General features: G+C 38.7%; 1 protein-coding gene across 1 annotated transcript; it reads right to left on the bottom strand.

Moving 5' to 3' along the window:
- Positions 1-2506: 2506 nt before the first annotated feature.
- On the bottom strand, positions 2507-15458 carry LOC139656490 (bile salt-activated lipase-like). Its single transcript, XM_071534090.1, has 11 exons — positions 15373-15458; positions 14094-14241; positions 13064-13183; positions 12742-12939; positions 11705-11835; positions 8085-8192; positions 7279-7393; positions 6367-6550; positions 5732-5935; positions 3457-3666; positions 2507-2699 (listed from the first exon to the last, which is right to left on the bottom strand). The coding sequence occupies exons 1-11, from the start codon at positions 15433-15435 to the stop codon at positions 2507-2509; spliced, it is 1674 nt and encodes a 557-aa protein (XP_071390191.1). The 5' UTR covers positions 15436-15458.
- Between the last annotated feature and the right edge of the window lie 1593 nt (positions 15459-17051).

Below are 17051 nucleotides of genomic sequence, written 5' to 3' on the forward strand. Positions count from 1 at the left end.
TGTGTGGGTTTTGACTGGGCCCAACAGAAAAACCTGAACTAATCCCACATGGCTTCCAAAACTACAAAATAAAAACGAAGAAATACATCAATACTTCATTTAGATAATGTATTACTCGTAATCATCATCATTTCTTTTCATTGCTAGGTATGATACCCAAATCTATGTCCCATAACTTCTTCCAATTAAATGAAAACAGTTTAGTCCTCCTCCATCAGACTGCCTCCGGGTTATTTGATAATCTGCTATGTAAAGCCTGCTGCTAGAAATCTGGCTGTAATATTTGATTCTGACTTCTGTTTCAGTGTTAAGAGGATGGTTCAGTCCTGCTTCCACCAATTGAAAAATATTTCCCAAATTTGCCTTTTTCATCTTTTGCAGAGCTTAAGAAGGATACCCACACCCTTATTTCTTCTCATCTAGATTACTGGAATTCCCTCTACTGCCTGCAAATAGTGCAAAATCCAGCCGCTAGACTTTTACCCAAATCCAAGAGTAGATATCATATTACACCCTTTTTAGCCTGCCTCCCTATGGTTTTCAGTTTGTTTTAGAATAGTTTAGGCTTTCCACTTTCATTTTTATTGTTTTATCTTGTATTCTGTTATACTTTCTTGCACCTGTGTTGTGTATTTTGCTCTCATTTTCTTGTTTAAATGTTTCTCTTGATTTTATTTTTTCTAATGGCGTACAGCACTTTATAACATTTGTTTCAAAAAGTGCTCAAGATTTTCATCATTATTATTACTGCCGCTGTTTCATTCATTCATTAATTTCAAACATTAAAATATTCTTTCCATTCATGTAGTATATCTTGAATGGCATCAGAGAGAGTTATGTTGATTTAAGCTAGGTACACATCAACTTGGGCAATGGGGAAGAGAAACAGCTGCAGTGGCCTCTATCCCTCTCTCCATCTTCTGCCCTGGTGAGTCAATAGCAAACAGATATAACATCAGACAGAACCCACTGTTTGAATAACACAAACTACACTCCATTTTATATTAACATGTCAAAAACATTGACACAACAAGAATGCGAAAGATGATGTCATAAAGCCGCCATCTATGAACCGTAAGATTGAATATGATGTGCATACGAAGTTCAGAGCACGATATCTTTATGCCCTGAGTTTTGACCAGTTGATTTCAAAAATATGAAAGCTTTCAGTCCCATCAGCGGGGTAAATCAGTGCAAAGTGTATGTGATGAATGAGAGCTTAATTCACACAGACTGCTGCAGCGTTAGTTATGACACTCCAGAGCAAGAGGAAGAGAAAGATCAGTGCAGCTGCATTGGCTTCCATTCCTCTCTCCGTCTTTTGCCCTGATCTTTTGCCCAGGTTATTCACGGATGAAAAGGCCTATGTTAGCCAAAGGCTTGGCTAACATAGGCCTTTTCATCCGTGAATAACCCATTAAACTATGGTACTCTCGAATCCATTAACTTTACTAATTAGGATTGTATTACAAGGCATGTTACATCTTGAGTGACATTTCTTCTATGTATTATTGTGTTTGTGGTAAAATAGTTAAATTACTTTTATTAGAAAGACAGACACTCCAAACAATAGCATATTACTATTTGCAAAACAATCAGTAGCCTATGTGTCCATCCTTGTTTGCACATGCTGCTACATCTGCCACTAGGGATGGGTCATGATTTTCGAATTTTCGAATAGTCATTAAATTATAAAAAATCGAATAGTTTATGTGACTATCGTCTTGTCTTAAAGTTCCCAGTGAATATCGAATAGTATTTTTGCTTGAAATGCCCATTCCTATCTGCCACTCCACATTGTCCTTCCCTGTTGTAGTCAGGACATATCCTTAAACAAAGATGAGAAGGCAAAAACTATTTGAGTTTTCACCATTTATTTTTAAAATAACAGATCAAATCTCACGTTATACAAACACACGTTCAACAGTTAGTGCCACGTGCTTAAATAACATTTGTTTTGGAGCATCTGAACCCAAGTAGAGACAGAGTTCAAAAGGTTTCTGTAGCCGTGCAATGAGGTGCAGCGCCTAAATGCTAACTGTTGACTAACTAACCAGATGCTAGGCTAGTGTCAATAAATACGTTTTGTGCTTGTTTTATAAACTCAACCTCGCCACATGGGGAGATGTGGAGCACATACAGAAAGTATCAGAAATTTTGATTCATATTTTTCCCTTAGAACATTCATACAAAGCAATGATTTTTGTTTTAAATATATTTAATGCTGCTACCAAAATAATTTGGTACTGTTTTACATTACTGTTGCAAAGACAACTCGGCACTTGCTCTTTAGGTAGTCAAGTTGTTTGTGAACTGTCCAATAAGCAATTTGGCCAGGTCATTAAAATTAGTATTCACTAACTGGAGTCGAAATTGCAGTAAACCGACTCCAGGACTCCAGAGGAAGACACACTGTGATCTGACCTCATTTGGATCTAAGTCACACATAAAGCCACTGACAACTTTTCAGTTTCAGTTTTTATTTTTATTTTTTACTCAGGATGCATCACTGTCTTGCAGTGCCACCAACAGATGGGAGGCTGGGGAGGGTGCTGGTCCAGAATCGCACAAAGCGTAGCCTCATCTTCTGCCCAGTGTAGCTCTCATTCATCTTGGCATTGATCTCCAGGAACTGCTGTCTAGTGGTGGTGAATGTAGGCCAGGTCACAGGCACCTTCAGTTTTCCTTTGTTGGGGTCTCTGTGAAAATAGGAAGAGAAATGACACTTGTATGAGAGCGTCCATTACAGTATAGTTTTGTAGTGGCATGAAACAAAGCAGGGCACTGATCTGAGTTAACCTTTCACAAGAAGTTGACAGTGACTATGGACAGCAACAATCCGACTATTGGCCTTATTCTAAATAAGACAATATTCTGATTAAGTTGATTAAACAGTTGTTGTTCTTCTTCTTTGCGGCATAGTAGCTGCTTTATCTTCCATCAGTTGCAAACTTGTTCAGACAAACGCACATAACCCTGTCCTTTCATTCAGTCAGCAACCCTTTTGATATCATGATTTGCATTTCTCTCAAAATCCTCAGCCTCACCCCACAAATTTTGGGACTTCTTTTTTCTGGTGTCAGTCATCTTTTTCCCCTGTAAACAAGTTTGCAACCGCTGGAAGGCAGAGCAAGCGTCAACAAGCAGTTGGATTGCTGCTTGTGTCGCAAAAAGCTGTGAATAGTTCGATTAAGGTGTATACATGTTTAAAATGCCCTTCAATAATGCAACTAAAATGGGAATACTCCACATGTCACATTATGCTTACTCTGACTGTGACCTCACTTGGGTTAAGGTAATCAGAAAATGCTGTTTACATATTGTCTTAATCGTGTTAATATCAGATTATTGCTGTCTATGTAAATGTAGTGAATTCTGTGATAAACTTTACCCAAATTATTTGAAAACAATCACATCAGAGTGTTAAAACTCTGATTTGTGTCCACTGTGTTTTACCCAGTCCTAGCGAAGTTAGTCCAGTAGGCGATCATATAGCCGGACAGGTCTCGTTGACTGTCCCCATAAGCCTTTGGTGTGGTGAAGGGCTTGCCGAACACATACTGCAGGTCATCAGCATGGTCAGCTCCCACCCAGTGGGGATAGGGTCTGCCTGGTCCGGCCATCAAGCTGGGCTCAGACAGCAGGTAGGAGTAGGTACGGCCAGACCTGGTAAACAAAATCACAGAGTTTGATACTACAGTCGTAGCCATTGAAAAACATTACGTGTATTTATCCTATATCTATCCTGCATTAGCATTTCAGATGACTGTTATACAGTAAAAGCAAATTAGTAGATCTCAAAACAAAACTCCAAGTTACCAGACTATGGCTTTAACTTCCAAAGGCAAAAAAGAGAGCCAATCTTTATTTTTCCAAACAATTTGTCTTGGGTATGGAGCAAAATGCAGCAGTAATGCAGCAAGCATGCATTCATGGGACTCTGACAATGACTTTGACAACATCTCTATGTGATATCTGTGCCCTCTGGGAGTGTGCAGTGAACAGTATCCCCCATTGCTACAGATGAAACCAAGTTTGTCTGTACACCTCACCTCCCCTAACCTGTGATGTCACAAAGCTTTATTCTGAATCAATAAGAAAACGTAGAAATGATGACTATTACAGAAAGAGCATTTCCTGGAGGTGGTGTGCATATGTGGTTTCAGAACTATTAGAACTTGAATTTAAAAATGATGTAATGTGGTATTTTTATTGATTGATTTTATTGATTTATTGGTAGGGAAATTCTCTTTTCAGTCGCCCACCTCCAGTTATGTCAGAGTGCTGGGTCAGCTACAGGATAGTGCCTTTGGAGCTGGCAGGGTTTTAGTGTCTCTGCAGAGCAGATATGTCATGCGGTTGTTCCGGCTTTACCAACCAAGTGATGTTTAAAAAAAGAAAAAAAAAAATATGTTTGAGGTTGGCTGGTCCGCGGTTTCCTGCCCATTTGGTTTTGGAGTATAGGCCTACTGGGCGGTTTTTCAGTGGCTCTTGCGCTGGAAACTTTAGCTTGACCTGATAACCCTGTCCTGTTCCTCAAGACTGTCCCTGCTGATTCATTTGCTGTCTTTTGGACAGCATCCATTACGAAAAGGATGAAAGATAATGGCTATGGTAGTCAGTGAGTCGTACTACTTATCTCCTGAAATGAACGTTTTTTCTTCAACAGGCTCAGGGTGAGTCAGTCTGTAAGGTGGACTTGGAACTCTTAAAAATGGAAAGACCAGTGGAATTGATAATATGGTAATAATGGTTGAGAAACTCCAGGTTGCTATAGTTAAACTGTTCAACCCAGTTTTAAGAAGTGGAAATGTCCCTGTGAGCTGGAACAGAGATATTATCACACCCTCTGTTTGTAATTTATTTCCATTTTTAAATGTGGGTGTGATCTGGAACAGAGGTATTATCACACCCATATTTAAAAAAAATATGGGTATCACACCCATATTTAAAAATGGCATTGGTGGCAATGGCATATGATTTACAACAAAACCTGACACTGCTGGAGAACTACTGTAAAAACTGGGCAATATCCATCAACCTGGATAAAACAAAGATTATGGTGTTCAAAAAAAAAAAAAAAATCCAGATCACAAGCAGCCAAATAGCACTTTACTTTGACACAGTGCCTGAAACACACAAGTGTCTTTGTAGTTTGAGTACTTTGTAGAGATCAGCAGCTTTCTTTAATTAGTTGACTTTTTCTCTGAATGCCATGTACTATGAATATCTTTGGATTGGACCATGGATTTTTGTATGTTGATGATTTAACATCTAAAATCCAAGTTCTTAAGATTTAAGATTAATTGCAAATGAGAGTCTCCTAAAATACATGGCTAATGTCTCAGACCAGTCCTTTTGTGTATCAATATAATGAATGGTAGTTCACCAGTGTGTGTGTGTTTGTTTGTGTGTATGTAGCCTATATTTTATTGGAAGGACTGAGCAAATCCCGATGTTGGGACCTGTCACGCTGAATTTGCACTCATGATTGAGTGGAGTGTGAGATTAAGCATGAAGACTAGTAAGGATTTTGCCACATACAAGTTTATCAAAAACACCACAGTGCTGTTGTGTCTTTATATCCAGAATCAAATGTTTTTTGTTTATCACAGAAATAGATAAGTTGTCAAACTCATGCTTTGCGTCTTGACCCATTTCTTTCATGTCACCAAGTTAAGAAGCTACTGAAAATTGTTTTTAGGCAAGAGAAACAGGGAGTTGGCCTCACTTGGCATTAGCAGCGTGGAGGTGGATGGCAGCCTGTATAGGAGCCAGGAAGATGTAGTCGGTTCCAATGTCCACAGCGGTGGTCTTGATGGCCTGCTGGCTGGGCGTTGATCCCCAGTTGGTGGAGTATTCGGCAAAAGCAAGATCCAAACCAGCTTGCCCCTTCTCTTTGGTATAAGCACCTAGGAGCCTCTTTACATCCTCTCTGCAGTGAGAGTTAATAAGGGAGAGAGCTCTGTTTTAAAATTAGATTAGACTAGATTAGATTCAACTTTATTGTCATTGCACAGAGTACAAGTACTAAGACAGCGAAATGCAGTTTAGCATCTAACCAGAAGTGCAAAAGAAGCGGTAAAAGTGCAGTGCAATGTGCATATGTACAATATATAAATAGAATAAGCTGTAAGGGTAGTATGAATGTCACTTTCATTACAGTTAGTGAAATGACTCTGCAGCGCTAGTGTGTTGTGCACTTAAATACCTCTTCTAGTGCTGTTAGTAAAACTGCCAGGTCTATTGTGTGTGTACTTCACAGCCAATTAAACCTAGGCATTGGTTTAATAGTTTGCTTTGTGGGAATACTGGAAGGGCCAATAAAACAAAATTGCTTTCTCTCTGATGGCCTCCCAGCCTTACACAGGGGTCTCCTCCTTTCCAGAAAGGGAAGGAATGTCCGCTGACGTGAAGAGGTGTCCGTCCATGTTATTGACCCCCGCAAGGTAATCAATTTCAGCAGCGTTGTGGAATAAGTTGCCAGGGTGATCAGGAAGGAAGTCTCCATCAACAACAGGAGACAAAATCAGGTAGGTCACACCAGGTTCTGAAAAAGATGGACACACTGTTAACTGGCATCTTATAGTGTGTTGTATATGGATTGCAATTATTTTTTATTTTTTGTTTATCTTACTGGATTTGTATATGTTTGTTGATTGATTGATTGACTGATTGATTGATTGATTGATTGATTGATTGATTGATTGATTGATTGATTGATTGCTTGATTGATTGTTTCATTCATTCATTCATTCATTCATCCATTTAAAAAGGACATCTTCAATATACCTGTCTCTGTATCAATTCAATTCAATTCAATTCAAGGTGCTTTATTGGCATGACAGTTCACAAACAAACAATATTGCCAAAGCATGTATCTCGAAAGCTCATTTCCATTGTGGTCCTTCAAATGTTATTGTTGTATTGTCTGCAAAGCACTTTGTAGCTCTGTTTTGAAAATTATTATAATATTTTACTGAATATTTTACTTAAATTTGTGTCGTTCGTTTATCTCTTTTTGATGAATTGTAGGAATATGACCAAAACATCTTACAACGGACTACCAAGGAATCACTTTAGTTAACAATTGCTCAATCTTTAGATGTGACACATAAAATACTGTTTTCAGATTTTGATGACACTGACCATTTCCTTTGTATAGCCTCCTTTGTGAATGATTGCCTGACAAAGGCCTTGTCAGCTGAAACATTCAAATAAATTAGTTTGATCTTATGTGCAATGTGCATCGTTCCGTTAACAGAAAATACTCCTCACTGTCTGGGGAGCCTTGGGGGACGCGGGGAGCAGCCATAGTGAGATTCACAGCGTTAGTCGATTTCAAACAGGCCACCATCGAGCCGTCAGTGGGGCAGCCGACCTTCTCAGCAACCTGAGGAGACAGTCGGTAATAAAGTGGTGCTTTTTAAGTAGGCTATGTACCAGAACTGTATTTAAAGGGATACTCCACTGAAATTTACTTTTAGGTTATTCTGTAAAAATAGCCATTTTCCTAAAATTCCCCAGGATTTTTTTCCAGGTTAATTTGTTTTCAATATGGTCTAATGACGTTGTCAAACTGCATTGCTTAAGATTCTTGAAAGAAAAAGGTATATTCTCACACCAATATTAAACATCTATAATTATGAAAAAAATAGGTTGATGTTTAATACACAAACATAAACAATCTGGCATGGAAATCCTACAATGTCATACTATAGGACTGAATTTAACTCATTGAAAAAAAGGGAAAGTAGTGTCAAAACCCTAAGTGTTTGCATTATATTTAGTGTAAACTTCACCAATCTCCAACAAAACCTGTCAGATTTAGTCACATATGATTTAAGATTACTTACCATTTGGCTTTAGAGGTGCTACAAGTTCACATTTTCTCACTTTTGAGATTATGCTAGTCACCCACTATCACTCAACATAGTGTAGGCCAAAATACTCGCATGGAGTGCCAGACCCAACAATCCAAAGGGGACACATGGATGATTTTGGTGTCGATGTTCTTATCACTTAACAACCAAGTTAAGTTTTCCATCTCTGTGATATCTGACAATGACACACAGCATACTTACCTCCTCTGCCACTTTACGTGGATTGTTGCTGAATGCCCAGGGGCAGAAGGCGACTCCACTCTGAGAGATGGCTCGCTTGACCAATCCTTTGTTGTGGGGAGAGAGAGTCTGTGTAGGAATGCACACATAAAATATTACAGTTGAGATTATAGTTTAGAATTTATTTGTGCATGTAAAATATAAAACAGAGAGAGGAAAAAATACAGATTGTCCAGTGGAGATTAAAAAACGGGGGTTTAAAAGAACATTTCACCATTGCACCTATCTCATATTTTTAGATTTAGATTTTCATTTTTCATATCCATATCACTTTTTATAACAGAAGTAGTTTTCAACGTTTCAAGTACTCAAATCAATAAAATTATCTTGGTAATCCATGGTTCTTTACACAACCTAATCTCTGTTCAGAAGAAGCAATGCCTCTACTGCTCCTCCTCTGGAGCTGTAGAGCCATAAAACATCTATGCACAACTGACTTTAAAATTTTTGACATCTGATTGAAATATTGTCAAGATATTGTCAAGAAGATATTGTCAAGAATAATAATAATAATAATAATAATACATATCAGCACTGTGAACAATGAAAGGATCATCACATGCAGCTTTCCAAGTGCCATGGTCAGTGATATAACTGGACTTTTCTCCCAGGTACTGTCTAACCACCCAGGAATCAAACAAGTTATTTTACATGTGGGAGCCGTTGACTCCAGCAAAGGGGAATCAGAACTGCTAAAACAAGATTTCTCTAAACTTTTTAACAGACTTGATGAGCTAGAAATGCAATCATTTATCAGTGGGCCTCTTCCAACTATCGACAGAAAGATAAATAAATTCAGCCACCTACTTGCACTGAATACGTGGCTCTCTAATGCCTGTGAGTCTCAAGGGATAAATTTCATTGATAACTTCTCTCTTCAAAGGAAAGGGCCCCCACCTAAAGGGACGTGGACTTAGACGGCTGACAGACAATTTTCTGTCAGACTGTCTGAGGCACCAACCAACTTCCTGCCCTACTCTCCACCAGCGAAAGGCTCCCCCGCAGAAAGAGTGCCAGCTCCAGGGTGACAACAGTGACACTGCTCTACCTGCCCTCTATGTGGAGCCCCCTTCCACACTCCCCCCACCTCTGCCCTGGACTCCCCCACCTCTATCCCCACTCCCCATGACTCTCCAGCATCCACTCCCTCCCCTGTCTCTCCTCTTAGGTTCACAAGCCAGATGGAGGACTTGGTGAAGTCTGGGATCAGAATGATCCCACTCACCCCTAGCTTGGCCAGGTCACGGGTTCTGCCATCACCTATACTCTGCCCACCAACGCCCCCCCCCCCCCCGGTGCACCTGCATCTTGATGCTACTGTACTGGGTAACTATCGACCTATATCAAACTTACCGTTTTTAGGTAAAGTTATTGAAAAAGTTGTTCACCAACAACTTAGTAACTTTTTAACGCTGAACAATTGCTTCGATAACTTTCAATCAGGATTTCGGCCCCATCACAGCACTGAGACTGCACTCATAAAGGTACTAAATGACATTCGCCTGAACAATGACTCTGTTTTAGTACTGTTGGATCTTAGTGCTGCCTTTGACACTGTGGACCATACAATTCTATTACAAAGATTAGAAAACTGGGTGGGACTCTCTGGAACTGTCCTTAAGTGGTTCAAGTCATATCTTCATGACAGAAAGTACTTTGTCTCCATTGGAAACTGTGTGTCCGAGCAGATGGCCATGACCTGCGGGGTTCCACAGGGGTCCATTTTGGGACCTCTCCTGTTCAATCTCTATATGCTTCCTTTAGGCCAAATCCTACAAAATAATAAAGTAGCCTACCATAATTATGCAGATGACACGCAAATCTACATATCACTTACACCAGGTGACTATGGACCTGCTGAAACTCTGTGTCACTGCATCTAACAAATCAATGACTGGATGCGGCAAAATTTTCTCCAACTAAACAGAGATAAGACCGAGATAATTGTCTTTGGAGCACAGAAAGAAAGACAGAATGTCTGCTCTCACCTCGACTCCCTGCCTCTCATAACTAAGAGTCAAGCCAGAAATCTTGGCGTTATCCTGGACTCAGATTTAAATTTCAATAGCCACATCAAATCGGTAACTTCGTTAGCTTACTACCATCTAAAAAATACTGCAAGAGTCAGAGGAATAATGTCCAAACAAGACCTAGTAAGGCTTACCCACGTCTTTATTTCCAGTAGATTGGATTACTGCAATGGTCTGTTCACAGGGCTTTCAAAAAAAGCTCTTCGGCAACTCCAACTTATTTAGAACGCCGCTGCCAGGGTCCTGATAAAAACTAAGAAATACGACCACATTACACCAGTTCTAAAATCCTTACACTGGCTACCAGTCACTCAGAGAATTGATTTCAAAATCTTGCTGCTTGTCTACAATTCACTCTGTGGCTCTGGGCCCAAATACATCTCTGACATGCTTGTGCCATATGAACCTTCTAGGACCCTTAGGTCATCTGGGGCTGGCCTACTGGCTGTCCAAAGAGTTAGAACAAAACACAGTGAAGCAGCGTTTTGTTATCAAGCAACACAGACCTGGAATAACCTCCCAGATTAGACAAGCCCCAACTCTGACCACTTTTAAGTCAAAGCTAAAAACGTTCTTATTTTACACTGCCTACTCTACCCTGTAATGGCTAAAAACTTATCTTTTCAGCTTAGCTTTTAAATAACCTTAATATTAACTGTTTCTGTTCAGGATCCCGACACGGGCAAGTACGAATTTTCATTCGTCTTGTCCGGGTAATGCTTACTTGCGCATGAGTGAACACTATATGTGGGGGGGACAGAGCTTTACCCTGTATGATTCTCATCCATCTCTGGATGGTGAGGTTTTTGACCAAGAGGAGAATCTATGATTCTCGTCTGCCTTAGGCAGTGAGATCTGACGTAAATATCAGAAGAGTAGAATCAGGAAGGACAGGGGAAAAGAAAATTACAGAAAAACATACAGGTTCACTCACAATGTGCATCCTAAAGTGGGAGTATTTGTTGTGTTCTTTTATCTTTCTATTTCACTTGATTTGAACTGCACTAGTTTACTTTTTAAGTCTTTTATCTTTTGTATCTCTTGTCTGTATTTTTGCACTTTTTAATTGTAAATCTTTTACCTTTACTGTATTATTATCACTCTGTAAAGCACTTTGAATTGCCCCAGTGTATGAAATGTGCTATACAAATAAAGCTGCCTTGCCTTGTCTTGCCTACATTTTATTTGTATAGCGCTTTTCAAGATTCTCAAAGACACTATACATTAAATTGTATTTGCATTATGCAAATATAAAAACTATATAAAACAAACAAAAACAAGGGATAGGTCAGTGAAGCAAGGCACAAAAATGACATGGCACAAACAGTAGCAGTTGGACAGTGGCAGTAGTGGTCAATAGGGAAGAAGCAAAGTCAATGAAACAAAAGGGGAACAGATAGAAACATGAGGAGGAAGAAAGAAAGTCAGACATTAAAGCAATTTTGAATTTTGGGTTTTGAGGGATAAAATATGTATGAATGGCTGTGTATTCGTCTTGATGTACGCACTGTATTAACTATCAGTCAGACTAAGAAGAAGAAAACCTCTGACCTGGAAGCTGACACTAGCTCCACCAGCAGACTCTCCAAAGATGGTGATGTTTTCAGGGTCTCCTCCAAAAGAACGAATGTTCCTGTGCACCCAGGCAATGGCAGCATGCTGGTCCCACAGACCATAGTTACCTGTCATGAATCGTGATATTAGCAACATTTTATTCTGCTGTAGTAATCACAAATGAGACGGCTTGCCCATCACAATTTCACAAGCTCCATCCAAATTATATTATTTACACTTTGTAATGACATTTTTAAATTGTTGTTTACATTCTAGCAAGCCAACGCCATTGCTAGAAAGATTAGAAATAAACATAATTCTGCACAGTCAGACTTTGTTGTTATTGAACTTTTATTTATTACATCGCATCGTGGTTGTATCGTATCGTGAACCCCATATCATGCATTGAATCGTATCGTGAGATAAGCATATCATCCCATCCCTAATATATACTGCATTATATACTGCATTTGAAGACATTCAGGTAATCTAGCATAAGGTAATACGGTAACACTTTATAATAACCATCATTAATAAATGGTAAATTGATTGTTAATTAAACTTTAGTTAATAGTTATTTTACTGTTAACAAACAATGAAATGATCATTAATAATGTTTACTAATTATTAGTAATGCTATAATTTGTTATTTTATCATTCGTTTGTGTAATATTAAATAATTTGTTTATAAATTATATATTGTATCATAGCTTTTTACCCTTTTTACTGTCTCTTATCAGCTATGATACAATATATAATTTATAAACAAATGATTTTACAAATTAATGATAAAATAACATAAATTATAGCATTACTAATAATTAGTAAACATTATTAATGATCATTTCATTGTTTGTTAACAGTAAAATAACTATTAATTAAAGTTTAATTAACTATCAATTTACCATTTATTAATGATGGTTATTATAAAGTGTTACTGGTAATACTACAGTTAATCTGTAAAACAATTGCCACATGCACAGGATTGCCTCCTTCCCTTCCATTACATATTGACAACCGTTGCTTGGACCTACCAGGTATCCTGGAGTCCCCAGTGCTGAGGAAGCCCAGGGTTCCCACACGATATCCCACTGACGCCACAATCACATCTCCCCTGTCTGCAATCTCCTGTCCGCTGTATAGATAGTTGTCCAGGAAGTTGGCTCCCATCGAGCCTCCAACCAAGAAGCCTCCGCCGTAAAACCAAATCATCACTGGAAGATTTGATGACACTTTATGGAGAAAAAGAAAAGTATTGTTTTTCACTTCACCAAATTTATGAAAGGTTCTATCATACAAACACTATATAATTATTATTATTTTTTTTTTGTATTGTTGGAAGCACAGGGAAGCTACCGTATCGGCCTTGAGGAACCCAGATGTTGAGGTAGAGACAGTCCTCATTACCAAAGGATGAAGTCTGCAGCAGGCTCACCTGGAGACACCTCTTGGCAAACTTTGTAGCTTTCAGAACGCCTGTGGGGGGAATGAGAATTTTGTTCCACCGTTTGAAAGCCTACCTTACAACATGAATTTGAAATCCAAACATTTCCATTATGGCTGTAAATGATGTTGCCGCCTACCATAAACTGATGGAAAGCCGGTGGAACCAAGATGAGAATTAATGTGAGTCTTTCGGTGTGTTTTATGTCACATGATCTGTTTGATCTGCAGTAATTTACAGTTATTCTTTAAGTATTAATCATTTTGTTTGTTTATGATTATTCTATTGTTTCCATTATTTATGTAAGCTTTTGCAACATAAGAATTACTTGTCATGTCAATAAAGCTGATTGAAATTGAAACTGATAACACAAAATAAAAAAATAAAAAAATATGTATGTAACTTAAGCCCTTGATTCACAAAATGATAATGCTTATGCTTTGGAACAATTGCATGACAGACTTCAGTTAACGATTTTTGGCTGAATGGATATACAGTATGTAATTGTGGAAATGAGCTCTTCAGAAACTGAGATATACAGCACAATTATGATGAGAACTGCAATCTTCTAATAATTAAATGGACAAACACAATCAAAGCCACATCTTAAGTCCTCTATCATGCATCTTTATCCTGCATTAGTACAGCCAAGGCCACTGCAACCTCAACCTATACTTTTTCCAATGTTGTAAAGTAGATCTAAGTAGATTTATTATATATTATATTATATATTCCTTATCTTATTTAGTACAAGAACCGGCTGCAAGTCCTTTTGTTTCACCTTCTGATGGCTCTCCTCTCATTAATGGAGCAATAGTGCAGCAATATTGTACTGTATATGCAGCTGAAGTGAGATTTCTCAGAAGGTTACGTCTTTGGCTGCTATTCAGTATTATTGTGTACAAATGACAGATTCAAATGTCAGATTGAGTTTGAACCCACCCGTCCAGCCAGGGTGACGTTTGGGTTTCTCAAATATTCCCGGCTTGGCGGCGAAGGGAATTCCTTTGAAGACGTCCATGGAGCGGAAAAGCCCAAGGCGAATGTTTTTTCCCTGAACACTGCCACCTTCTGTCCTCACCACACCCAGCTGGAGACAGTCAGAAGGGAGGAGTTTTGCTCTCAAATGGGATATCATTTTGTAACAGTGATATGTACTCATACAAAATAATCAATGGCACAGAATTAAACAAATTATTATATTTTTAAAGGATAGTACTTTATAGACTGAATGAAATGAAACCATCTGTAGGTAGATGTAAAAGGTGATATTATTTTTCATTATTATTTATTTATTTTATTTATGTTTTATAAGGGTTCAGGTTAGAGTTTATGATCCTTACCTATTTCTTTCTTTCTTTCTAATGTCATGTTATGAGTTGATAATGTCATTTTACTTGACAAATTATGTATTTTTTTTCCTGATATAGTGTTTCAAGTGTAGATATTCACTATCAAGAAGGTAACACCAACCTTTTGAGAAACTGTATGTCTTAGTGAATTACTGAGAATTGTTTCTTTGTGCTCAAATTAAACCATATGTTTGTATATTCAGCCATATGTTAAATTTCCAGCTGATAATTTGCAAACCCATAAGGTTGTGAGGGATAACGTATACTAGTCTATTGCAAACGCTCTCTGTTAGACGTATTGAATACTGTGAATTAATTTCACAGCACAACACAGTAATACCTGTACCAACATGCATGTGTATGGGTAGGTGCACTTACTCTACTCCAAAGATTGAGTGAGATGCACCCCTTGATGTCTTGACTGTTTCCAAAGTATGTTTTTGAGAAAAAGGGCCTCAAAGTTTAAAGTCAATTAATTAAGGGTTAAAAAGTAGTCTGATATTATATCAGTCCATTGCGCGATATTTAATAACTCTCTCTCTCTCTCTCTCTCTCACACACACACACCATAGTAAGGGGAGAGAGGGACGGGGAGAAGTGTTGCCAGGTTCGTATGATCAATGAAACTAGTCCAAAATAACAAACCAATAACAAAACTCCACAATACAACCCTGACAAACTTTATAAACAGCGTTTTAAGTCCTACAGCATTTAGAACATTTCCAAGTATTTCAAACTAAACTCATCTAAGCAGAGGTCTACAACAGAAAGAGCTTCTCTCCGCAGACGCTAATGGGTGGAGCCTAGTGTTTATACATTCTCCATGAGCTGCTACGTTCACATGTACACCAATAATTGTCCAGACTTACAGACACTGCTGAGGCTGTTCCCAGGAACAGGGCAGCAGCTAACAAAATCCTCAGCGCCTCCATGGCTGTCCAGAAACAAGTGAACCTGTAAAGTTGGCCGATTGGCTGAGGCACAAAAACTGAGGCAAAACCCAGTTCTGCAGTCCAGGTGTATTTATTTACACGTGAATACCGACAATCCCGTGCAGCAATATGTACAGTGCAGGCCTGGCGAACAAAAAATAACTAAATAAGAAAATAAGAAACAAACAAAACAAAAATAAGAAAAAATAACTAAATGCAAAAACTGTGTAAACAAAGAATAAGCTCAGCTCTGCACCAGGCAATGCCCATTTAAATCATGGACCCTCGCAGCTCTCCACACTGGCTTGGCTCTGTTTGACGTCTGACCATCAACTGCACTCCCCAGGAACTCCAGCCTCCTCCTTATATCAGCTGGGTCCTACTAAGAGACATTGATTAGTGATTGATAATCAATTCTCCTACAGGAGATTAACACCTGGTCCACAAATGTCCAAACATTTTACAATTGAATTACAAAACACACTAAAACACATTTATAAGCCAGTACTTAGTCAAAAGGCAATTTAAATAGCATTTACTCATTAACAAAGAAAACACCCCTCCAACTCTAGCACACTTGGCGCCTTCCCCCGGGAACTTTAAAAGCCAATGGTACCCTCCAGTACGGCTTTGGCAGTTCCGGGTCTAAACAGAGGAGCGCAAGTACATCAGAGGAGAAACAGGTGACAAACAATTGGTTTTCCTGGCAAAACATTTTTAACAATAAATAGAAATGTTCCATACCAATACTAGCCCTTGTGTCTTATTTAAAAATACATTCTGTGTGCTTTGTTACACCATGACAAGTAATGATGACGATGTAAAATCATGCTGAAATCATGCTACGCTAACACTTCCACCTAGACACCTCCAAGCCGGCTTGATTTAATTATTAATGGAAGTGGCTATGCCGTGTGTGTGCGTGCGAGTGTGCATCTTACTTTATAGGGCACGGGCTAACCCCGTGACAGAACCCTTTTCCACGTGTCTTATATGCACAAGACCCCTCCCACAAGAGGGTGAATATAGCTGCTCTGTCATATTACACATGTTTGGTCCAAACAAAATATTGTAGATCATTTTTATGTGTTGAGTGCCACACTCATTTCAGGCAACTTTCTAATTACTTAAGCCAAGCATGCTGTATATATTTCAAAACAAAGGGCATCAATTTAAGGTACAGTATATTCTCACACTGATTTGGGTTTAAATTTGTATTTTTTCAGATTCTTGTCAATTTGTCATAAAAGTTGTTGGCACCTCTGCATGCTTGCTGAGAAGTTGCTGCCCCACAGAAAAACAAAGCAGGAAAACAGACCTGCATTTTCAGCTCTGCAAAACTTATCAGACATGCCCTCCCCTTCAAAATACTACATCAGCATGCCAAGATAAACAGTGTGTGCCAGAAATAGGCCAGGTTCCTTGCAGAAAATGATTGCAAACAAAGTCATAACTACTTAGTTTTGCCAATATCAAGGCATAGCAAAGAGTATAGAGGTTATACTGCATGGTGAGCATATTGCCATATTGAGTACTTCCAGCAGTGACCAATAACAGAAGTCTGTGGTCATACTGGGCAGCTACTAGGTGCCAATGTGTGTAATCATATCGATTTG

The sequence above is a fragment of the Centroberyx affinis genome, unplaced genomic scaffold, assembly GCF_046629955.1.
Source record: "Centroberyx affinis isolate AG114_WGS23_722 - 3 ecotype Tasmania unplaced genomic scaffold, CSIRO-AGI_Caff_v1 ptg002483l_1, whole genome shotgun sequence".
NCBI lineage: Eukaryota > Metazoa > Chordata > Actinopteri > Beryciformes > Berycidae > Centroberyx > Centroberyx affinis.